At 40.0% G+C, this 26,110-nt stretch overlaps 1 protein-coding gene across 6 annotated transcripts in view; it reads left to right on the top strand.

Annotated features, from left to right (window-relative positions):
* The window catches only part of LOC124149848, a 56,594-nt gene extending 31,296 nt beyond the window's left edge, over window positions 1–25,298 (top strand). For 5 of the 6 annotated variants that reach the window (XM_046521654.2, XM_046521655.2, XM_046521659.2 and 2 more), the window contains 15 exons: window positions 1,585–1,752; window positions 3,514–3,744; window positions 4,050–4,220; window positions 4,624–4,803; window positions 5,051–5,329; window positions 5,906–6,061; window positions 7,183–7,377; window positions 11,340–11,495; window positions 15,139–15,378; window positions 16,713–16,872; window positions 18,159–18,274; window positions 19,577–19,718; window positions 20,999–21,102; window positions 22,991–23,119; window positions 23,527–25,298. In XM_046521654.2, the coding sequence (XP_046377610.2) occupies window positions 1,585–1,752; window positions 3,514–3,744; window positions 4,050–4,220; window positions 4,624–4,803; window positions 5,051–5,329; window positions 5,906–6,061; window positions 7,183–7,377; window positions 11,340–11,495; window positions 15,139–15,378; window positions 16,713–16,872; window positions 18,159–18,274; window positions 19,577–19,718; window positions 20,999–21,102; window positions 22,991–23,119; window positions 23,527–23,963 (2,864 nt within the window). In that variant the 3' untranslated portion in view covers window positions 23,964–25,298. Of the gene's footprint in view, window positions 1–1,584; window positions 1,753–3,513; window positions 3,745–4,049; window positions 4,221–4,623; window positions 4,804–5,050; window positions 5,330–5,905; window positions 6,062–7,182; window positions 7,378–11,339; window positions 11,496–15,138; window positions 15,379–16,712; window positions 16,873–18,158; window positions 18,275–19,576; window positions 19,719–20,998; window positions 21,103–22,990; window positions 23,120–23,526 lie in introns of those variants that run through there. The other variant, XM_048381837.1, reaches the window with a different exon arrangement.
* Window positions 25,299–26,110: the final 812 nt, after the last annotated feature.

The raw sequence follows: 26,110 nt of genomic DNA, 5'->3' as shown, positions 1-26,110 counted from the left end.
CTGGCTGGAACCGATTTCGTAGGTGTGTTGTTCGAATCCAGTTGTCTTGTCGATTATTGGTTACGCGTTTCTGTGGACGTTAAATTGTCTTGCAACATCACGTTGACTCGATCCTGCTTCAAGCATACCAATGGCTTGCAGACGCTCATTTTCGGACAGGCGTGGCATTTCGTAATGTTGAATAATTGCGCAATTTTGTTGTTTTTCTGAGTGGTTGTTGTCAGCACGATGCTAAATAATGCATATGGAATTGTTACTTGATTCCATACATGTACTACAGTGTTGAAAAACAAACTTTACTTGAAAAAAACACTGAAATATTGGTGTCACAGGAACTTTTGTTGTTGAGTATATTTCACTGATATAGTTATGTTCACAAACGACTTCTGGGTAAAACTCTTCGTTTCACTTTTGAAATCCTCTTGTGACATCATCATCAGTGCAAACACATAATTTAACATTTTCAAAATTTGATTCTGATACTTTCAAAAATCAACAAAATATACATAAATATCCTGACCCCTCTTGAAAAAATATTTGTAATTGTAGCTTGTGTTGTAAAAACATTGTGAATAGTAGAATATCAGACTATCAATACAGCCCCTTCTCCCATAGTTTTTCCCCAGAGTATCTGACCAAAGTGTTTATCTGTTGTTGAGAATGTTAAAATGTATTTTACTTAAGACACTGGGTGAGGATATGATCCGGTAATCCTCTACATGTTCGTGTAATAGTAAAATAATAGCATTCGATCAAGACATTTTCAAGGAATTATACAACATTAAAAGATGAGTATAATGACATGATCTGAAGGTGTAAATATTTTATGAATAACAGAGCCTAAAACCAGACGCTTAATTACATTTTAGTTTGTTAATACTTGATTGAATTTCTTTTAACTGCTGATAGTAGCGTTGAAAGGATCACCAGAGACCAATGTACACCACTGATTAAAAAAACCTAATTAAATTGCAACCAAGCAGTTTTTTGCGTGTAATTTCGCGTAAACCAAATTTGTTTAGGGAACTCCCATCCTCACTGGCTGAGAGCAGAGTGGATGGGTGGCATAAATGTGCTGAACTCATTTCGTATTGTCATCTACAGTATATTGTGTGTTAATGATTAAATATGCAGTCTGTGAAGTTAATACGGCTGATATATGTATTTATAAGAATTGACTTAAATATTTTTTTTAGTTTTTTAACGTTTTTAAATTTATAACCTCGATAAAAGGAAGCAATATGGAAGTAAATTCTTATTTGCCATTTGTCGAACCAATTGGACACTTCGGGATGTAAATGCACAATTATTAACACCTTTGTGTTGTTGTATTATTTGAGAGTTGCAAGTTGGATTGGTAAACTTATGTTATGAACTAAAAAGTGGTGTTTTCGTATTTGCTTGTGGGGAATATTTTTAACGAAAAGTAGTGGGATTCTATAATAAATTCCACATATATATATATATACTTCCTAAACAGTTCTCAACAAGAACATAACTTTAAGATGGATAGTGGTGACAAATCTGAGATATCACATTTGATTAAGAAATATCATATGACTACCAATGGCAGTGATCTTTCAGACATGTATCTGCGAGACCTTAACTTCTTGCCGTCGGCTAAGTCGGATGTGGTGGGGAACATGTCTACCTCATGCAGTTCATACAACGCGGACTCACTCTTCTCCCTGGAGCGGAAAGACATGGAAGCTTTAGACAAGGTGCTGGAGGTTGTACCCAGCACATGCATGAGTAGGTACACATATGAAATATCTTGTAACTCCAGACTTACTGACGCTTTAATGAGTGACATTAGTGTCTTGAGTGGGATCACAAGTCAGTGTAGATGTTAAATATGTTTAAACAGTTTGTTCATGTTGACCCCAGAATAGGGTTTTAGTTCCTAATGATGTCGCTACTACCGACCAGTAGCATGAAATTGTTGCATTTGTGTCCTGACTGATAGTGGTTTGCATGCGTTTTCGCTCATGCAACAACTTGTGTTAAAAAATATTTGGTCTTATTTCCACTATGTTTCTTCATTGATAGGCCTTTAGAATTTGGAGTACTAAGTAAGAGTAAGATTTATGGATGAACAACTTCTTTATTACAATTAAGAGCGACGTTTCGGTGTAGGTTCTAACACAGTTATCAAGCAAGTGACTCAAAATGAAAACAAGGCATTCTGCAGTTTTCTTAAACGAGCCAAGAATGTGGGACATGATCTCAATGTCATGTTGACTGTGTTGATGGTTCTGCACTGCTGGACGGAACAGTTATAAGTGCCATCCGAGCGAAGTGACATATCAAATCAGTCCAGATTCAGGTTTTCAAGAAGAGGTTATCGGAACGACCACTGAGTTTATGTGCAGTGCGTTGAGAAGATCAGCAACCATGCAGAGTCTTACAGTGGATGAAGTCGGCTAGCCTTAAAAGTGAAACAGAAGGCTTTCTGTATGCTGCTCAGGACCAGTCACATTCCACTCGAAACCGTCAAGCGTGATGTTGCGTCAAAATATAAATATGAAATGAATGTAGAGGGCGTCATGGAAAATGATAAATACAAAATCCTTTGGAATAGGCCCGTTTACAGCCTCAGACCTATCCAGGCAACAAACCCGAACTTGTCCTTTTTAATAAATCCAATAAAATCATTTATATCATTGACTTGTCTGTCCCTTTTGACACTAATGTGATTGACACGATTCAGGAAAAACATGGCAAATATGCGGACCTCGCTTTCGAAATGTCACGATTCACAAGTACGAAGTTGTCCGAGTCCCAATTGTTCTTGGGGCCTTAGGTTTGGTACCTCCCAATCTGTTGACTGACATTGGAACAGGACATTGATTTTCCGCCAGGAATACAGCCCTTCTGACAATCTGGGTAATGCAGAAAGATGCAGTGTTGAGGAGTCTTCACATTTTCCGAAAAGTTCTGGATTGACTCGACTTGGCAGCGCTTTCTGGGAGAAGTCCCATTCGCTGCCTGGTCTGCGTGTAGAGAGGGGGTGGGGGGTGGGGGGTGGGGGTTGGGGTTGGGGTTGGGAGGGTCCTGAGCTGATGATGAGCATCACCAGCCTGATTGTGCCAGGATCACCCAAACCATCTTTGTTGCATTGTTTATTTTAATCTGTAAATAAAAAATTAATCATCCTACCGGGTACCCATTCACTGTCGGGCAAACAGCGTCATATCACTTGCCTCAGGAGACACCACATGTTACGTGTTTCAGTGTGGGACATGACCGTAGCTATAGAAACTGTTGATGACCACTCAAACGGTAGTTGTACACGCCGAGAGTAGGTATTCCAGCTCAAAGTGTAGTTGTACACACTCTGAGCCAAAGGGCTTAGATTTAAGTCACTGAATTGTCAGAGCATAATCACCCGTGTCTGCTTCCTGCAATGTTCGTTAACGCACTGACGCCTGGTTCGCTCTCGCTACCTCACTAGATCACGATCTACGTCGTGATTGGTTGAACTATAACCGTGAACTTTTTATTCATTGTCAGAGCCTGATGTCTGCCTCAACCAACCCTGTGGAGATAACGTGTGTATCCCTACTGGAAGTAACTTCACATGCGTATGCAGAGGAGGTTACTCTGGTGACAAATGTGACGTGCCTCCTGATTTGTGTAAAGATAACATATGTAGTAACAATGCCACATGCCTAGTGACATCATATGGATATCGGTGTGAATGTCAGCCTGGATACAGAGGAGATCTATGCAAAGGCAAGATAGGTATGCCACTGACATACATAAAGGCAAATATAGTAATGGGATTTCATGCTCAGGAGAGAGAGAGAGAGAGAGAGAGAGAGAGAGAGAGAGAGAGAGAGAGAGAGAGAGAGAGAGAGAGAGAGAGAGAGAGGACAACCACTAGACTACCAATGAAAAAAATTCCAATTTAATATTCTAGGGCATTCAGGTGAAGTACAGGGACACGTAGGTTTTCAGTGAGAAATATGTGAAAAGCAAGGAATTATAGGCGCCTAGGTTTCCTCACTTCGGATAGAATTTAGCGTTTAGCATTTATTTTATTGCAGCTGACGGTGGCTGGGGTGAATGGATGGACTGGGGTGCATGTTCAGTAAGCTGTGGCAACGGCACAAGGGCAAGGCATCGTTACTGTGACAATCCTTTCCCTGACACAGACGGAAAGCCCTGTGATGGCAACTCAATAGAAACGACTTTCTGTCAAAAGCAAATGTGTCCAGGTATCACTGGAAGAAGTGTTCACTTTTAGTTTCTTGTAAATGCTTGTAAATATAAAACGTCAATGAAAGCTAATATTCAGTCTTGATTATCCGCCGAAACAGATGCCATTTGGCGCAATTGGCAAAATTTAAATTTATACACATTTACAAAAATTAATATTGAAATTTACAACCTTACAATTTTCAACCACGAATAGTACAGATGGTTCAAATATATGTGGTAATATGTGATATATATAGAGGAGTTAAATCTAATATAACTAGAATCTATATGTTGCTTCATATTTTACAGACCGTACATATTTGACGGTTATAAATCAATTTCTTCTCAATCTACACACTACTAGTCTTTGTTTGAAATAGTTTGACATAAAAGGAGCACTTCTTTTTTTTAATTTTACAGAATGTGCACTAAAGGACCTTGTCCTCGGAAAGGGTATCATAAAGACTTGTCATAAAAATGACGGATCGATTATCTGCAGCGTGGAATGTGAACGTGGATTAGTTTTTCCAGAGGAGCCATTTGTTTATACCTGCAAGAAGGGCACATGGATGCCTACAAAACGCACCGTGTCTTGTACAGGTGGGTTGCATTCTACATGCAAAACTTTCACCAGTGTTTAGTGCCTCCGTTTGTGACCAGGGTTAAAATACATACCCAGTACTCTTTTGTTTGTAGTTTGGGGTGTGATCAGGGTCGGTAATATCACAGGTTTGTGTGTCCCAAACTCGATTATTTACAGGCCTCAGAATATATATTACTTTCACTCACTGATTTACACTTTCTCTGACCAGTTTCTTATTCCTGAGTTGTCCTTTTGCTAATTCAGAACCAGTGACCCCCCTGACAGTTGGAATCAACTATACTGTGGTATTTGGGGACTCTATTGACAGCCACCAAGTCATCAGTCCGTCCCTTAACAGAGTGGGTAGAAATTTCAGTTGTACTCAATCTCGTACCTGCTCCATTGCTGTGGGCACCTCCATGTGCAATGACCACGTACGAATCTGTGGGAAGTATGACGGTGTTTACTATGGTTCTCTGCTAGTTCAGATGGCCATTCAGCAAAACACCATTGATGTCTTTAAACTGCAAAAGAACAAACAAGGTTCGTTACTAGTTTTAAGTCAAGTTCTTGTTAACTCGTTTATTTTAGTATGAAAAGTATATTTTAGTTATGTTTTCTAGATTATGTTTGATCTTATATTCCAATAGCGATAATTTTACTTTTCTATAGGACAATAGAATGTCAACGTTTCAGTTGACACTTGAGAGTAATGTTTGTTTTGGTTCTGGCATATTGATTGTATTAGTTTTAACACAATTCCTCATATCGCTATTATAGAAATGGGAGTGATCTTTAGTGATTTGATGTCTTCTAATATTGTATATTTTTGTCACGTTTTCAATTCATCCCATTTTGTTTTTGGAAACAGTAAAGGTTTGATTTCAGCATCTTCCGAATTACTCAATTAATAATCTTCTTCATTTACGTTTGTTTTGTGACTATTTCCTAAGGGGTTATTGCATTGTTTTCTTTGTACAGACATTGTGTGCTGCTGTTATAGTGAATCACATGCACACACTGCTGTTACTTTTGCTGTTTTCTCAGGCACTTTCTGCAGAAAATAGGTTGACAGTGTTGTTTTATGTACATGTACATACTACCTGTCAAAATTTACAGTGATGGCCTACCTTTCACCCCTGTTCGCAACCTGGAATGTTTTCACCTACTTTAGCGATGAGGCCACAACGGTAGATCACCGGGAGTTAGAAATGTCTATTACTAACGAGACCCTCATGGTGTATCCATATGATCAACCGTCAATGGCGTTTGAAGGTGAGATAACCGAGATTCCTAAATCGTGATTTGATTTAATCATCCCATGATATTATAGGTCTTTCAAACTATGGACAACATTCGTAATACTCAATGCAATATATTCCTTGGGTTAATTGCTGACTTCAAATTGGTATCTTCGTCCCAAAAAACACGGACACGGAAGGCTAAGTCTTTGAAAGGCGCTGCATTTTGCCGTGACTCAATATCTGTTAAATCCTCTATGCATCCCTCTCATGTCAGTTGAAAAGTACAAACCAGAAACTGCAGTACCCAGGTAATTCCGAAGAGGGCAAACATCATCATTCCACCATCAGTGGCCCAGTCATCTTGGGCGCCGCAATCCTCTGGACAGAGATACTTTGAATGCAAGAAACCTTCGAATCAAAGATTCGCACTGATAATGTTTCTAGCTTTGTCAGCATAATACACCTGCACTTGTATTTCTCCAAAGTGGCAAGACCTGCATCACTTGGGACTTTCCTCTCGCATCAAGCTGACACGCCGTAATAGAACTGTATACGACACACAAAAAATTCACCCACAAGATGGAACATACAATTCCTATTTCCAAATTTGTTCTCACGAATCATTCAACAGTTCTAATGATGTCTCCACGTTTTCGCTGTATGGGCGGATATCCACCGAGCTTCCAGTATCAGCCCTTGTGTGCGCAGATCAAGGTCATTATGTAGGTGGTCATAGAAACTCTTTCAGGAATTGGTTCACACATCACAAATCTGTGTCACGAGTTGTGTTTAGATTACATGAACCCAGATTAATATGAGCTGCCCAACCCATTGGTCTAATCATTAGGGACCGCAGTTAGCCGTGCAGAGTAGTGTGGAAAGGGATCGGATGACAAAACATGCATCTGTTAGATCATGGATGTTTTCTTTTTGTTGAGCCCCGAAACGCAATGATTTCAAGACAAATTGTCGACAAATAAGATGAACAAACTTCATAATTTAGAGAGTGAAACCTAGCGACGAAACAATGAACGTTGGAATCTAGTAAGGAAAGAATTAAAATTGAACATAGTCCCTCATCCGCTGATGAAGATACGTTTTTGTAGTCACCAACATTAATTTTTGCTTTTTTCCAAATGTACTCGCGTGCAGTTCCTGGTCAGTTTGGTGCCATCATGAAGACCTGGAAGCTCCTTGACGACACCAACTGGGAGGTGAGGGACAAGAGTTACACTGACTTCCAAATTACACTTGCCAATCAGAGTCAACCACAGCAACCAAAACTCTTATCGGCCATTCAGACCATGACGTGTCCTCGTGGTGCAGTTCAAGGAGGCGTTTTTTGTAGTAAGTGATCATTTTATTGTGTACATCTTGGTTGTTATACAGAGACAGTAAGACAATACATTACAGGTGACTCACTAACCCAGGTGCAATAATGTTAAATAAGATGGAATAATGTTGTCAAAGCTTGTTACATGTAAATGATGACATGACATTATCGAGTATCAAGTGTATTATATACAAATTCATTTATGATAAATACTCTTGACCCAACCGCTACCATAGTTTGGAAAGTGAAAAAGAATCACATTGGCATTGCTTGATTCGGCGTAATACAATGATAATGATCTCTTTATTTGACGTTACGGCTGTCACCAGGTTGAAAGTATGATCTCCTTAGTTGACGTTACGACTCTGTCACCAGGGTTGAAAGTAGGGTCTCTTTAGTTGACGTTACGACTCTGTCACCAGGGTTGAAAGTATGATCTCCTTAGTTGACGTTACGACTCTGTCACCAGGGTTGAAAGTAGGGTCTCTTTAGTTGACGTTACGACTCTGACACCAGGGTTGAAAGTATGATCTCCTTAATTGATGTTACGACTCTGTCACCAGGGTTGAAAGTATGATCTCCTAAGTTGACGTTACGACTCTGTCACCAGGGTTGAAAGTATGATCTCCTTAGTTGACGTTACGACTCTGTCACCAGGGTTGAAAGTATGATCTCCTTAATTGATGTTACGACTCTGTCACCAGGGTTGAAAGTATGATCTCCTTAGTTGACGTTACGACTCTGTCACCAGGGTTGAAAGTAGGGTCTCTTTAGTTGACGTTACGACTCTGTCACCAGGGTTGAAAGTATGATCTCCTTAGTTGATGTCACGACTCTGTCACTAGGGTTGAAAGTATGATCTCCTTAGTTGACGTTACGACTCTGTCACCAGGGTTGAAAGTATGATCTCCTTAATTGATGTTACGACTCTGTCACCAGGGTTGAAAGTATGATCTCCTTAGTTGACGTTACGACTCTGTCACCAGGGTTGAAAGTATGATCTCCTTAGTTGACGTTACGACTCTGTCACCAGGGTTGAAAGTATGATATCCTTAGTTGACGTTACGACTCTGTCACCAGGGTTTAAAGTATGATCTCCTAAATCGATGTTACGACTCTGTCACCAGGGTTGAAAGTAGGGTTCTTAGTTGACGTTACGACTCTGTCACCAGGGTTGAAAGTATGATCTCCTTAGTTGACGTTACGACTCTGTCACTAGGGTTGAAAGTATGATCTCCTTAGTTGACGTTACGACTCTGTCACCAGGGTTGAAAGTAGGGTCTCCTTAGTTGACGTTACGACTCTGTCACCAGGGTTGAAAGTATGATCTCCTTAATTGATGTTACGACTCTGTCACCAGGGTTGAAAGTAGGGTTCTTAGTTGACGTTACGACTCTGTCACCAGGGTTGAAAGTATGATCTCCTTAGTTGACGTTACGACTCTGTCATCAGGGTTGAAAGTATGATCTCCTTAATTGACGTTACGACTCTGTCACCAGGGTTGAAAGTATGATCTCCTTAATTGATGTTACGACTCTGTCACCAGGGTTGAAAGTATGATCTCCTTAATTGACGTTACGACTGTCACCAGGGTTGAAAGTATGATCTCCTTAATTGATGTTACGACTCTGTCACCAGGATTGAAAGTATGATCTCTTTAGTTGACGTTACGACTCTGTCACCAGGGTTGAAAGTATGATCTCCTTAATTGATGTTACGACTCTGTCACCAGGGTTGAAAGTATGATCTCCTTAGTTGATGTTACGACTCTGTCACCAGGATTGAAAGTATGATCTCCTTAGTTGACGTTACGACTCTGTCACCAGGGTTGAAAGTAGGGTTCTTAGTTGACGTTACGACTCTGTCACCAGGGTTGAAAGTAGGATCTCCTTAATTGACGTTACGCCTCGGTCACCAGGGTTGAAACTATGATCTCCTTAATTGATGTTACGACTCTGTCACCAGGGTTGAAAGTAGGGTTCTTAATTAACGTTACGACTCTGTCACCAGGTTTGAAAGTAGGATCTCCTTAATTGACGTTACGCCTCGGTCACCAGGGTTGAAACTATGATCTCCTTAATTGATGTTACGACTCTGTCACCAGGGTTGAAAGTATGATCTCCTTAATTGACGTTACGACTCTGTCACCAGGGTTGAAAGTATGATCTCCTTAGTTGACGTTACGACTCTGGCACAAGGGTTGAAAGTATGATCTCCTTAATTGATGTTACGACTCTGTCACCAGGGTTGAAAGTATGATCTCCTTAATTGACGTTACGACTCTGTCACCAGGGTTGAAAGTATGATCTCCTTAGTTGACGTTACGACTCTGTCACCAGGGTGGAAAGTATGATCTCCTTAGTTGATGTTACGACTCTGTCACCAGGGTGGAAAGTATGATCTCCTTAGTTGACGTTACGACTCTGTCACCAGGGTTGAAAGTAGGGTTCTTAGTTGACGTTACGACTCTGTCACCAGGGTTGAAAGTATGATCTCCTTAATTGACGTTACGCCTCGGTCACCAGGGTTGAAACTATGATCTCCTTAATTGATGTTACGACTCTGTCACCAGGGTTGAAAGTATGATCTCCTTAATTGACGTTACGACTCTGTCACCAGGGTTGAAAGTATGATCTCCTTAATTGATGTTACGACTCTGTCACCAGGGTTGAAAGTATGATCTCCTTAATTGACGTTACGACTGTCACCAGGGTTGAAAGTATGATCTCCTTAATTGATGTTACGACTCTGTCACCAGGATTGAAAGTATGATCTCTTTAGTTGACGTTACGACTCTGTCACCAGGGTTGAAAGTATGATCTCCTTAATTGATGTTACGACTCTGTCACCAGGGTTGAAAGTATGATCTCCTTAGTTGATGTTACGACTCTGTCACCAGGATTGAAAGTATGATCTCCTTAGTTGACGTTACGACTCTGTCACCAGGGTTGAAAGTAGGGTTCTTAGTTGACGTTACGACTCTGTCACCAGGGTTGAAAGTAGGATCTCCTTAATTGACGTTACGCCTCGGTCACCAGGGTTGAAACTATGATCTCCTTAATTGATGTTACGACTCTGTCACCAGGGTTGAAAGTAGGGTTCTTAATTAACGTTACGACTCTGTCACCAGGTTTGAAAGTAGGATCTCCTTAATTGACGTTACGCCTCGGTCACCAGGGTTGAAACTATGATCTCCTTAATTGATGTTACGACTCTGTCACCAGGGTTGAAAGTATGATCTCCTTAATTGACGTTACGACTCTGTCACCAGGGTTGAAAGTATGATCTCCTTAGTTGACGTTACGACTCTGGCACAAGGGTTGAAAGTATGATCTCCTTAATTGATGTTACGACTCTGTCACCAGGGTTGAAAGTATGATCTCCTTAATTGACGTTACGACTCTGTCACCAGGGTTGAAAGTATGATCTCCTTAGTTGACGTTACGACTCTGTCACCAGGGTGGAAAGTATGATCTCCTTAGTTGATGTTACGACTCTGTCACCAGGGTGGAAAGTATGATCTCCTTAGTTGACGTTACGACTCTGTCACCAGGGTTGAAAGTAGGGTCTCTTTAGTTGACGTTACGACTCTGTCACCAGGGTTGAAAGTATGATCTCCTTAGTTGATGTCACGACTCTGTCACTAGGGTTGAAAGTATGATCTCCTTAGTTGACGTTACGACTCTGTCACCGAGGTGGAAAGTATGATCTCCTTAGTTGATCCTAAAGTGGAGAAAACTATTTCTTTTTCCGTCGACGACACAGTCCAATTGTAGGTCCATTAATCACCACGAAAATATAGGTTTAACTCATCAATACATTTACGAACAATAATAACGACTTTTTTGTGACGTGAGTTGCAAGCGCATGTAAGCTGTGAATTTGCATGACCATTTACAAGTTGAGTCGGAATTATGGAACAGTGTAGGCTGTCTCTGTACAAGTGATCTGTGAATACGTGTTTGTGTATTTCCAGTTAAGTGTCCACCGGGAAAGAGCTACGACAGTGACAATTGCAAGCGTTGTCGTCACGGATTCTACCAAGACGTTCCGGGCATGTCTTCCTGTGTGGCTTGTCCTGGCTTCCAGACCACAGAGCTACTGGGAAGTCCGGGCATCGCCCAGTGTAAAGGTGAGATACACAGACGATTCTCATACCACGTGTCGCGGATGGTGTCTCGGTAGAAAAATAACGTTTGCTCGAAATAAGCTTTTGTCCACCAAACAACGAACGGTACACGGTTGGATGAGGTGATCTTAATACAAGACCTTCCAGCATCAAAAAGTCAGTTTCGGTGTATTTCTGTAGGGAATTGAGAATACAATTTGAGTGCACACTCTTCCATTGATCTGGGAAATAACTGCATTGTCATGGGCATGCTTTATAGCGTTGATACACCGCGATATATATATTTATAATGCATATAGTATTAGTCGTAGTCGTAGTCGCTGTAGTAGTATGCTTTATAGCGTTGATACACCGAGATATATATAATGCATATAATATTAGTCGTAGTCGTAGTCGCTGTTGTAGTATGCTTTATAGCGTTGATACACCGAGATATATTTAATGCATATAGTATTAGTCGTAGTCGTAGTCGCTGTTGTAGTATGCTTTATGGCATTGATACACCGCGATATATATAATGCATATAATATTAGTCGTAGTCGTAGTCGCTGTAGTAGTATGCTTCATAGCGTTGATACACCGTGATATATATAATGCATATAGTATGAGTCGTAGTCGTAGTCGCTGTAGTAGTATGCTTCATAGCGTTGATACACCGAGATATATATAATGCATATAGTATTAGTCGTAGTCGTAGTCGCTGTTGTAGTATGCTTTATAGCGTTGATACACCGAGATATATATAATGCATATAGTATAAGTCGTAGTCGTAGTCGCTGTTGTAGTATGCTTTATGGCATTGATACACCGCGATATATATTATGCATATAATATTAGTCGTAGTCGTAGTCGCTGTAGTAGTATGCTTTATGGCATTGATACACCGTGATATATATATATTTATAATGCATACAATATGAGTCGTAGTCGTAGCCGCTGTAGTAGTATGCTTTATAGCGTTGTTACACCGTGATATATATAATGCATATAATATTAGTCGTAGTCGTAGTCGCTGTAGTAGTATGCTTTATAGCGTTGATACACCGTGATATATATAATGCATATAGTATGAGTCGTAGTCGTAGTCGCTGTAGTAGTATGCTTCATAGCGTTGATACACCGAGATATATATAATGCATATAGTATTAGTCGTAGTCGTAGTCGCTGTTGTAGTATGCTTTATAGCGTTGATACACCGAGATATATATAATGCATATAGTATGAGTCGTAGTCGTAGTCGCTGTAGTAGTATGCTTCATAGCGTTGATACACCGAGATATATATAATGCATATAGTATTAGTCGTAGTCGTAGTCGCTGTTGTAGTATGCTTTATAGCGTTGATACACCGAGATATATATAATGCATATAGTATTAGTCGTAGTCGTAGTCGCTGTTGTAGTATGCTTTATAGCGTTGATACACCGAGATATATATAATGCATATAGTATTAGTCGTAGTCGTAGTCGCTGTTGTAGTATGCTTTATGGCATTGATACACCGCGATATATATTATGCATATAGTATTAGTCGTAGTCGTAGTCGCTGTTGTAGTATGCTTTATGGCATTGATACACCGCGATATATATAATGCATATAATATTAGTCGTTGTCAAAGTCGCTGTAGTAGTATGCTTCATAGCGTTGATACACCGTGATATATATAATGCATATAGTATGAGTCGTAGTCGTAGTCGCTGTAGTAGTATGCTTCATAGCGTTGATACACCGAGATATATATAATGCATATAGTATTAGTCGTAGTCGTAGTCGCTGTAGTAGTATGCTTTATAGCGTTGATACACCGAGATATATATAATGCATATAGTATTAGTCGTAGTCGTAGTCGCTGTTGTAGTATGCTTTATGGCATTGATACACCGCGATATATATAATGCATATAATATTAGTCGTTGTCGTAGTCGCTGTAGTAGTATGCTTCATAGCGTTGATACACCGTGATATATATAATGCATATAGTATGAGTCGTAGTCGTAGTCGCTGTAGTAGTATGCTTCATAGCGTTGATACACCGAGATATATATAATGCATATAGTATTAGTCGTAGTCGTAGTCGCTGTTGTAGTATGCTTTATAGCGTTGATACACCGAGATATATATAATGCATATAGTATTAGTCGTAGTCGTAGTCGCTGTTGTAGTATGCTTTATGGCATTGATACACCGCGATATATATAATGCATATAATATTAGTCGTTGTCGTAGTCGCTGTAGTAGTATGCTTCATAGCGTTGATACACCGTGATATATATAATGCATATAGTATGAGTCGTAGTCGTAGTCGCTGTAGTAGTATGCTTCATAGCGTTGATACACCGAGATATATATAATGCATATAGTATTAGTCGTAGTCGTAGTCGCTGTTGTAGTATGCTTTATAGCGTTGATACACCGAGATATATATAATGCATATAGTATTAGTCGTAGTCGTAGTCGCTGTTGTAGTATGCTTTATGGCATTGATACACCGCGATATATATTATGCATATAGTATTAGTCGTAGTCGTAGTCGCTGTAGTAGTATGCTTTATAGCGTTGATACACCGTGATATATATAATGCATATAATATTAGTCGTAGTCGTAGTCGCTGTAGTAGTATGCTTTATAGCGTTGATACGCCGCAATATATATAATGCATATAATATTAGTCGTAGTCGTAGTCGCTGTAGTAGTATGCTTTAAAGCGAGGATACGCCGCAATATATATAATGCATATACTAGTAGTAGTAGTAGTAGTAGTAGTATGCTTTAAAGCGAGGATACGCCGCAATATATATAATGCATATAGTATTAGTCGCAGTCGTAGTCGCTGTAGTAGTATGCTTTAAAGCGAGGATACGCCGCGATATATATAATGCATATAGTATTAGTAGTAGTCGTAGTGGTAGTAGTAGTATAACGAAACGAAACGTTCGATACATGTATAAGATAAGGAACATGTGACTTTGCACATTATTGCAAGTTCGGTTTGTCTATGAAACGTAAATAATCGAGCCTGGACCAGTGATTAATATTATAAGCTACGATTCACGCCGTCGGCGTACGATGACGCGTAATTTAACGGAACCTTACTGCCCAATCCATTCTAACCCTGGACTCCCAACGGGGCTCCTCACTCTGAACTGAACTTTATTTCCCTCAAAGCTACAAGACATAGCTTAACACGCACGTTCTATGGTCATCGGCAATAAAAATGTACAAGACTGCATATTTTGTGACAGCAAGGATGTTTTCAATGAAGGGATAACAGGATATTGTCAAACATAGTTAATGTCTCATAGTTCCCAGTCAAGTATTATAATATCAATAAAAATTGCCCCAATCAATTTGTTAAAGCACGTTGTTTGTTTGTTTGCTGTTTCAAGCCGCACTCAGCATACGCCAGCTGAATGATGGCGGTCTGTAGGTAATCGAGCCTGGACCAATTTGTCTGGTTTACACGCGACTGGGATACGATGACTTCAATCAACTAAGCCTTGCCACCCGACCCATTTAGTCGCTTCTTACAAGCACACGTAGGTTTGTAGACACATATGTTCTTACCCGGAATCCCTACGGGTGGTAGATGTACTGCTCTTGATATCTCTTTCATATTCATTCAAATCTTGGTGGACTCTGATTCCAGATACTGACGTAGAAGGCATAAACCTCGTCGTGGGGATGCGTGACTCCCAAATTGGCATCCTTCACCTTCGTGGAATGAAGTTTGAGAGTGTGTCCTTGAACATCTCTGATGGATTTGTTGACCACCTCGCCTATAATCCGAGGGATGAGTTTATATACTTCACTACACAAGAGCCTACCACCATAGGGAGAGTAACAATGGGAGGTCTGGACGAAGAAGCTCTGTTTAGGTTCCCACAGGGTAAATCTAAATTTATTAACAATAGGATGTCTTTGTTATAACCCATCCTGCGCAAGCTGCTTTTACTATACTAGCTGTATCATGCAGTGCGATGCGATGCGATGCGATGCGATGCGATGCGATGCGATGCGGTGCGATGCGATGCGGTTAAAGCGTCAAAAGAACTTCCTAAACTCAAGCTGCTTTTACTCTGCTTGCTGTATCATGCAGTGCGATGCGATGCGATGCGATGCGATGCGATGCGATGCGATGCGATGCGGTGCGGTGCGGTGCGGTGCGGTGCGGTGCGGTGCGGTGCGGTGCAGTGCAGTTTTAGCGTCAAAAGAACTTCCTAAGAAACAACACAGTTGTGTTTCGTGGTGTTTTCCTTTGTTAAATCAGGTTTTCCCTTGAAGAATTAATTCCCACAAACAAACATTGGATACCAAAACGAATCTTTTAAATACAGTTTTTTTTTCCACTACTTGTACTAACTGCCTTTTTTCGGATGATAAAACCCTGATGATTTGCTTAAAAAGACCTGTATGTTATGCCTTCATCTAGAAACTCATCTGCTGAGAAAACACCGAAAGGGTAGGATTGATGAGAAATATACGTACACGTTGGAAGCACACTATGATGGAGTAGCAAAAACATAACAGTCGTTCTATTCTCAGAAAATCCAATAATACATTGTCCCCGGACCACTATAATCAAACATTGTATGTCTTTTATGTTAGCCAGTCAAAGTTTCAATCAACATACATGTAACAATAAAATATATATTACTCATTACCCCACTCAGAACACATCACATCACACACAGGTCTGTTCTTCACTGTTCTACCATGGATTTGGAAAATCCCCGATTCTGATTGGTCAATGAGAGCTTTCAAATCACAATACCTACCACTGACTGCAACAGCTGTTTGGATGACCGCATGACGACGGAAACTAATATTTATAGATAAGATCCTTTTTTCAATCATTGTGGGAAGGCATTCTGAAATAATAATATGTAAAATTATAGGTTACAAAATCAGTGTTTGGGTTACTATAGCATTCAAAGAACTGTGTGACAAAAGGCTTTAGGACGAAAACGTGATATAAATCGACTGAGAGAGAGTATTTCAAGTTTTGGGGACAATTAGCACCGTGACGCGTTCGTTTTCCAAATTCATATTCAGCGATGTTAAGGTAACTGAAAATAGTATGTTTATCGCACAATCTAAATGCTCTGAAAAAAATATACACATGTGGTAATTACGAAGAAAACATTGTGTTTCCTTGGGTCGATCTGCAAAATGTAATTTATTTGGTTATCGTCAAGAGCTTGTTTTGTTTCTTTGTTAAAGACACCATTATAACTGGATTTGACATAGATGTTGCCACTGGTCTTTTGTTCTACACGTCATTTGATGGGGTGCTGGCTGCCCTCCACGTTAGTTCTGGCGCAGAGTACATTCTCCTGTCCAATCTGACTAAACCTCGAGGTCTTGTTCTTGACCAAAAGCTGTAAGTAACCTCACTTTAATCAAGTATTTTGCTGTCCCTTTGAAGGGTATATTTCTTATGAAGGCATGAACGTAAAAAAATTGAATCTTGAAATGAAGGCCGTGCATAACATTGAAAACAACATATTAAATATATATATTTAAAAAATAAACGACGAGTGGGAGTTCTTTATGGTACAATAAAACACTGCAGGCATAACAATCCACGAGGGCGCATATTTCTTATATGAGATATCAACATTACGTACAGCCTCTTTAAGGATGTTAGTAAAACGTACACGCTTTAGAAATATTTACTCGTATTCAAATACTGATGACTCCCTGAATAGAATCCTATCGCAACAATGTCGGACAAGTCCTTTTCATGAATACGGGGTTAAATTCTGCCTTTCTCACATATTCTCACAATGTTTACGTCGATTATCTGCACCTTTTCTCCCAATTCAGATTGCCATATCTCACTCACTTTTGGAAGCGATCGTTTGGCTATTGCTTTTATCTGCGTTGTCCAGCTATGTGGAACTACACACGAAACACTTCCCTCTAAAAAATAACATTGTCCAATTTACGACATCATCAAATTGTTCCAGTCTCCAGAATTGACGTCATGATAGAACGATGTTTCATCGTGGAAAAAAAACAAAAAAACTTCGTTCTTCGTTGTTCTTTGCGATCTTATAAATACTGTAGGTATCTTATACATTATTATCAACAACGAGCAGGTTGCGATGTACATAAACCATATTAGGGGGCACGGGTGGCCCAGTCGTCTAACGCGCCGCGATTCACTGTGCAGAGTTGCGTCCCTTGGGCACGCCAGAAACCTATGAACTCCGGTTCGCCCCGATTATGTTTCTAGGTTTGTCAGCACCAAACCCGTGCTCGTGGGTTTCACCGAAGTGGTAAACGTCTGAGACCTACATCACTTCGGGATTTCCTCCAATATTAAGCTGACATGCCGTGATATAACTGGAATACTGTTAAAAGCGGCGTTAAACCCAACTCACTCACACACATTAACCATATTAACCAGTTGACAAGGTTCAGGGACCGTTGATCGTTGCTCAGGCTACCAGTCACCAGTTAGTCTGACCACGGCGTTAAACAATATTCACTCATTTACCCACTTGCTTTGTTCCTTTGTCTATTCAGGTACCTCGTAAATAAAGAATACATTTAACAAACAAACAAACAGGCGTCATGAAAATGTGTTCGCTGTGTAGTTTAAGGTTCACATGCATTCGCAAACAATGTTTCTATGACGTTTAATGTTTTGTCTTTGTGAAGGGGAATGTACTGGGTGGAGAGCGATACCATCAACTATCTTCACTATAGCAGTAAGATGGCTAAAACAGTTTTCGTGGACACCAACGCAGTGTGGAATCCGATCCTACACAAACATGGTACGTCATAAACAGTAGGATGTTCCCTGAGGTATATTGTGATATACAGATTACCTTTGCTATGCTATTAGGGGCGGTCGGGTAGCTTAATGGTTAAAGCGTTCGCTCGTCACGCCGAAGACCCGGGTTCGATTCCCGACATGGGTATAATGTGTGAAGCCCATTTCTGGTGTCCCCCGCCGTGATATTGCTGGAATATTGCTAAAAGCGACGTAAAACCATACTCACTCACTCACTCACTGACCGCCTCCGTGGTCTAGAGGTAGAGCGTCCGCCCGGAGAGCGGAAGGTCCGGGGTTCGATCCCCGGCCGCGTCATACCAAAAGACGTTAAAAGATGGTACTTGTTGTTACCCTGTCTGGCGCTCGGCATTAAGGGGCTAAAACAAGGACTGGTCGGCTCGGAGTCAGTATACTGTGTCTGAGTGGGGTATTCATGTTAAACTGCGGCATGGTATCTCAGTCGGCTAGCACTGTAAATCGGCATCAGTCCGGACTAGTACAAGCAGCCACACAAACACACACACGTACATGCACGTCGCTATATAAGTGCAATAATCTTGGACGCGACGTTAAACCCCATTCCACCACCACCACCACTCACTCACTGCTATGATATTACCTCCCTTTAGGCATATACGCCTTGTTTGACTTTTTGAACCCTGATTATCTTTAGGACAAAGTTTTGTCAATTAGGCAAAGGGGAACACGGTGACTAAGGCATTGTAATTCTGAATCCCATATTCGCCTTGATTGTGATGCTTGGTTTGTCTGAACTATACCCGAGCTCTTTGGCTTTGTCAAAGTGGCCTGAGACCAGTGCTAGCTGGGGTTCTTCTCCCACATATAACTTACACGCTGTGATGTAACTGAAATATTTTTAAGCGACGTTAAACCAAACTCCTTGTACACAAAGTACACTCAAGAACAATGTCAGTTAAATATCATCTAGTCCTTTGCGGATGATGTTATACATAGTTCATGTTTGTAGTTTGTTTCGTTACTTCCCCTGTCGGGGGCACGGTTGGTCCAACCGTCAAAGGCGACGCAATTCGCTGTGCAGAGTTGCGTCCCTTGAGCACGCCAGAAACTTATGATTGTGGGTTCGAATCCCGGTTCGCCTGATTATGTTTCTAGGTTTGTCAGCACCATACCCGTGGTTGTGAGTTTCACCAAAGTAGTAAACGTCAGAGACATACATCACTTTGGGCTTTCCTCCCATATTAAGCTGACACGCCCCGATAAAACTTGAATATTGTTAAACCAAAGTCACTCACTCACTCACTCACTTTTCCTGCTCCAGGAAATAAGATAACGTGGAACACATACACAAGACTCCGGGAAGCGTACATCAATGGCTCCAATGTACAGACAATTGCTTCAAACTTCACATCCAGATTCGGATACACAGACGAATTTTACTTCTACCTGGACAAAAATGCAGTGTGCGTAAGAAATATGACTTATTATTATTATTTTCGTATTACCTTATGGAAGTACTAAAGCCAGAAGAAAACATTTTATAATGTTTGGACTTCATTCTTGTGAATATGCGATAATTATACACATTATTATTATCATTTCAGGCGGTAACCAAATAACATTAGGTGACCATGTCAAACAAAGTGTCTTCTTGAAGTCATTCAAGATTAAACTAATGTCATCGATTAAAGGTCATCCAAAAGTAATTCATGACATTACTCTAACAAACCGCTCTTAATATATAAACAGAACAAATGTTTATTGGATACCGCAAACTGTATTACCAAGACATACTCTATGAATTTTTGTCGAAACGTTTGTGCCGGATTTTTAAGATATCATAGATGCAACAGTTAAAGACGAAAGCGGTAAAACCTGTATAGTCCGGACCCCATTAATCAAGAAACCCCTCCTTCTGAATGATGACTTGTAGGGACGTCAGGGGTTATGCACAGATATATACCTACTAAGCCATCACCTGTTAATATGAATACGTGTGAACCGAACGATTTTATTTGAAACAATATCTTGATAAACGCGGTTTCGCTAAATGTATGGACAGTTTTATGTATTTAGTATAATTATAGTTTTTTTAAAAATAAATGAACATTATATGCTTATCTGTATTACCTGTAGATAAAAAGGTGAAACCTATTGATGAAATACAATGACACATCTTATCCTGCATCTAATTTTAAATTATGTTCAAAGGAAAGTCAGTATCATATGAAAAGAAACACCATAAAAGTATGCAACACTGACCGTAGTTGATAAAGATGTATGTTCTTTATCAAAACATAAACAGTAATCTTGACATTTTAATCATGTACAGGTGATTAACATGTGTGGATTGCATATCAAGTGCTTGTTAGGACTATCGCGAATTGTCCATTTTAAACAAACATTTTTAGTCTACTAGTCCTTACAATGATAAGACATAGCAAAACCATAAAAAATGGCAAATTTCTACTAGTCTTCATGATACTATTGGCCAGTTTGGCAAGGACTACAGGGCTAGTGCCAATTTCTAACGCTGATTTAAGTAATAATTAAAGAATAATTCATACAACCATTTTCATGACACATCCCGTGAGATTCGAAAAGGCGTTGTAGTGTTTCCTTGGCGACCAGCGTGGAATTTTATATTTAAGTTTATATCCACTTAGAGTCCACTTCTAAAAGCAGCAAGGAATTCTTACTGGGGTATGTTTGACGTCCAACGATTCGTTATCTTCTTCCTCAGACTTATGCGAGTAAATCGCGACCAGAGTGCCAGGGCAGCTGTGTTCTCTCTGCCTGAGTCTGCGATCAGGATGCGGGTCGTCAACACCACAAATGACCCAAGCTGTGAGTTGTGGGTACCATATATACCCAGTATATTCACATGTTGAGGGACGTGGGCACCATATATATCCAGTATGTTCACATGTTTGAGGGACGTGGGTACCATATATATCCAGTATATTCACATGTTTGAGGGACGTGGGTACCATATATATCCAGTATATTCACATGTTTGAGGGACGTGGGCACAATATATATCCAGTATATTCACATGTTTGAGGGACGTGGGCACCATATATATCCAATATATTCACATGTTTGAGGGACGTGGGTACCATATATACCCAGTATATTCACATGTTGAGGGACGTGGGCACAATATATACCCAGTATATTCACATGTTGAGGGACGTTGGCACCATATATATCCAATATATTCACATGTTGAGGGACGTGGGCACCATATATATCCAATATATTCACATGTTTGAGGGACGTGGGCACCATATATATCCAATATATTCACATGTTTGAGGGACGTGGGTACCATATATACCCAGTATATTCACATGTTGAGGGACGTGGGCACCATATATACCCAGTATATTCACATGTTGAGGGACGTGGGCACCATATATACCCAGTATATTCACATGTTGAGGGACGTTGGCACCATATATATCCAATATATTCACATGTTGAGGGACGTGGGCACCATATATATCCAATATATTCACATGTTTGAGGGACGTGGGTACCATATATACCCAGTATATTCACATGTTTGAGGGACGTTGGCATCATATATATCCTATATATTCACATGTTTGAGGGACGTGGGTACCATATATACCCAGTATATTCACATGTTTGAGGGACCTGGGTACCATATATACCAAGTATATTCACATGTTTGAGGGGGTATGTACCATATATACCCAGTATATTCACATGTTTGAGGGACGTGGGCAACATATATATCCTATATAGGGAGGTTTATTATATACTTCAGTGAGAGAGACTGAGTTTTCTGAATTTGAGAAAAGTGATATTTCAGTGCAGTGAATAAAACACTTTGACGGAATTATTGTCATACAAGAGTTACCTCCCCTTAAAGTGTCTCTCCAAAATGTTGACGTCCTTTTTACGTTAGTTCCACCTTGTCAAGGCAAAATAATGACAGATGGTCATTTATGTATCATTTCTTGCCGTTTGTTATTCTCTCGAAAATGTCTCGTTATAGACTGTAAATTTCTTATTTAACTCGTCAACCGAGACTGTTGTTTTCGCTAAGCGCCATTTTTGTTACTTGACTAGCGTGTATTCTTTCGCTTCGAACAGCAGTCTCGTAGCTTTCAAGAATATTTTTTGTTATATAATCGTGTCTATATGTATGATACAGAATTTTCGTGACCCTAAATATGTTTTGTTACTTTTGTATGATTTTTTAAAATGATTTTGCAAAAACGAAACTACTTTTTTTCGTCGCAAATACAAGGGGTGGTGAACCGTCCCTGTGTGTTAGGTAAGGAGAATTTACGTTTCAAGGTTGTACATATGTAATAATTTCATTTTCCGGTAGACTTTACACAAACGTATATAATATACAGGATATACCATGTGTCTCGTGAAATAACATGTCTCTCTCATTGACTGACGGGGGTAAAGGAGATATTTTCGCGAGAAAATATCTTCTTTTTCCCCCGTCACGAGATATTTCACTCGACACATATAATATCCTCTACATTTTCACATGTGTGGGCACCATATATAGCCATGATATTTAAATGATTGGAGGATGTGGGCACAATACATATCGATTATAATCAACTGATTGTGGAATGGTGCAAGATGGCAATGTCTTTGTGGTGTGAAATACATTGATAAATAAATATTAAAATTATATTGCTTTTTTTTAGGTTAGACACAACAATGTGATGTTTATTTTCAGTTGCGAATGTATGCAGTGGATCTGTGAGTGACTGCGACCACGGTTGCTTTCCTGCCAATGCAACCACCAGGATCTGTTTTTGTGCCCTGGACTTCACACTACAGAGCAACAATAGAACCTGTAGAAGAGGTAAGACTGGGTTACAATGAAATATGTGAATTAGGGTAAACTATTATAATATAGACTTTTATATATATGCACACACGTAAGCAACCGAGATATAAAATGAAACGTTTTATACTCTTCAGATTAATATTGTTATCTGAATAAAATAAAGATAACAGAAAAATACAGTAGGCTTTCTTTTCAAAGCAGAACTAAAAGTAAGCTATCAAACATTTTCATAGAATTATCGATCTGAACAAATGTTGCTTTTTAGGGTTAATGATAATCAGTGGTACCTTTTGCTATTCAGGTCCTATTAGTATTTAGTTTTCAGTAGACAATCTTCTATTGTTATCACCCATTACCTCAGCTCGGGTAACTTTAGGTATGTGCAGCAATCAACCAGATAATAACCTGATTCTCTTACACAGATTTTTCAGGACAACTAGAAACCAAAGCCAGGTCCTGGGAGAAACCCTTGGCATCGGACTACTCAGTGCCACCAAGTATGACCTTGAGGTTGAGGGTAAAGGCATGCCACTCCGCTCGTGTGGCTTTGGCCGAGACGGGGAAACGATTGTACCTTTTTGAACTGGACAGAAGACGGGGCAACGAGACGGAAATGTCAATCAGGAAGCTGTGGGCCGGCTCTCCTCCTGTTGTGTTAGTTCATAAAACTGTCAGTAGGCTTGACTGTGATGACTTCCGTTTTTTCTGGATCACATGGAGTGACAGGATCTTGAGGATTGGTCGTGGCAAAACCTTGTACACCAGACAGATCCTCGTAGCGAAAGATTCACGTCCTTTCATTGTTAACTTCGCAATGTTTGGTTCTGGCTTTAATGCTACTGCTGTTTGGCAGTTCTAGTGGATGCAGAGATAAGCGTCCGATATGCATGAGTAAGACTCCCAGACTTTGTTCTGTTGTCTTTAGCACTCCAAGATGTTATGTTATGCCTTATATAACTGAGGAAAAGAATTTGTTATGCTTTATATAACTAAGGAAGAGAATTTATGGATGTCAACTTCTTTATGATGAGGAACACAACGTTTCGGAGTACATACGTTTCTTTCATGTAGATATATATGCTCTTTGCCTCATAGCATTCATTCACCCGATGAAGGAGTAAGCATATACTCCAAACGTTGTGTTCCTCATAATAAAGACACTGACATCCATAAATTCTCTTCCTTATGTGTATCACTTCTAAATGCCCTTCAAGGACTTATATAACTCATTCTTGTTTGTAAATAAGACTCTCATTGGGATATGTGGAGTGGCGGAATTGATGATGGTAGAGATGGGGTATAGTCCAGAGAACAGATAACGAAGTTCTGATCTCAGCTGATCTACTTTGATTATCAGAACTACGACTATACCTTATATCACGGTTTATGTAATCACGTCCCATTCACCAAAAATAGTAGACCGACTCAATGGTATCATGATTAGCGTCTGACCGGAGAGTGGTCGATATAAAAAAGACGTTGAAAGATGTTTCTTCTTGTAACCCAGCCTGGCGTTTGGCATTATGAGGAGAAAACAAGGACTGGTCGGCACGGAGTCAGAAATATGTGTGTGACAAATGCGGCATGGTATCTCAGTGGTCTAGCACTATGGCACCAGCATAAGTCAGGACTAGTACACTCACACGCAACTCTGAATGGCAAATTGCGACGTCTTAAATGGCAGGGTTACCTGTACTTCTCCCAAACCCCGCAACACACGTTTCAAGAGGGACATAGCGGCATTATAATACCTTACAATTTATGCCCATACACGGCCTATCTGTATACTACACATAGATATCCCACATAATCACACATGATGTATTTTGTGATAAATTAACATATTTCTCTCCAAATATATAATCCTCTTTTCACTCGCATGAAATAACAGTTTATGCCGAAACTACTCTCAGCCTACCTTTTGTCACTGTGCTTTTCAGATTAAGAGCATGGGAGTAATGCAAGAACAATATGATAATTAGAACATGTGTCTGTTTTTGTGAAGTTGTTATTTGACAAGAGAAGACAAATGTTTTCTATTTATTTGCGTGGATAGACTTGAGTACAATGGTTCTGTAATTCGAAAGAGAACGCTAGACTGGTTTAATGCATGCCCAGGTGATTTATTGCCATGATATCTATGATAATAACGGAACGTACTTGATACACGTGGAATAAACTGATCTGTACCCGATTGTGTTTCTGGTGTATTTTGGATATTTTCGGCAAATTGGGCTTAACATTGTCCTTTGTTGAGTACACTCGTTGTTGGCAATATCACGAAGGACGGTTTGGGAGTGAGTGAGTGAGTTGGGTTTAACGCCGCTTTTAACAGTATTCCAGTTATATCGGGGCGTGTCAGCTTAATGTGGGAGGAAAGCCCGAAGTGATGCAGGTCTCAGACGTTTACCACTTCGGTGAAACACACGAGCACGGGTATGGTGCTGACAAACCTAGAAATATAATCGGGGCGAACCGGGATTCGAACCCACGATCATAGGTTTCTGGCGTGCCCAAGGGACGCAACTCTGCACAGCGAATCGCGGCGCCTTAGACGACTGGGCCACCCGTGCCCCCAGCTACTGGTGTGCGCCATGGCAAAATCGTCGTGTTTACAATTGTGCAATCATGTTTAAATTTCACTTTAGATCTGGTTTACTTGGCTATATGTTCGTATGCTATTGCCTTTATGTCAAAAGCTTTTCCTTAGGTTTGTGTATCACAAAACATGTATTACATAATATTGAAGCTAACATGTTTCTGTCAAACATTACATTCAAATTGTGTTATTCGCGTCAACACCACATATACATACACTCCCCGTCGGGGAAAAAACCTTAATCAGAAATTCAAACATACTCACACATACCCTCTTCACAAACCGGATCGTTCAAATAAAACCGGTTTAATAAACGAGATTTAGACCAACACTGAACGTCACAAAGGACCAGAATAACGCAGCTGTACATTACAAACTGGTTTGTTATGAACTGTGCCTCATTGGAG

The sequence above is a fragment of the Haliotis rufescens genome, unplaced genomic scaffold (genome assembly GCF_023055435.1).
Source record: "Haliotis rufescens isolate VD_foot unplaced genomic scaffold, xgHalRufe1.0.p SCAF_4, whole genome shotgun sequence".
Taxonomy (NCBI): Eukaryota; Metazoa; Mollusca; class Gastropoda; order Lepetellida; family Haliotidae; genus Haliotis; species Haliotis rufescens.
The sequence above is the reverse complement of the archived record's forward strand: the minus strand, read 5'-3'. Positions and strand labels throughout refer to the sequence as shown.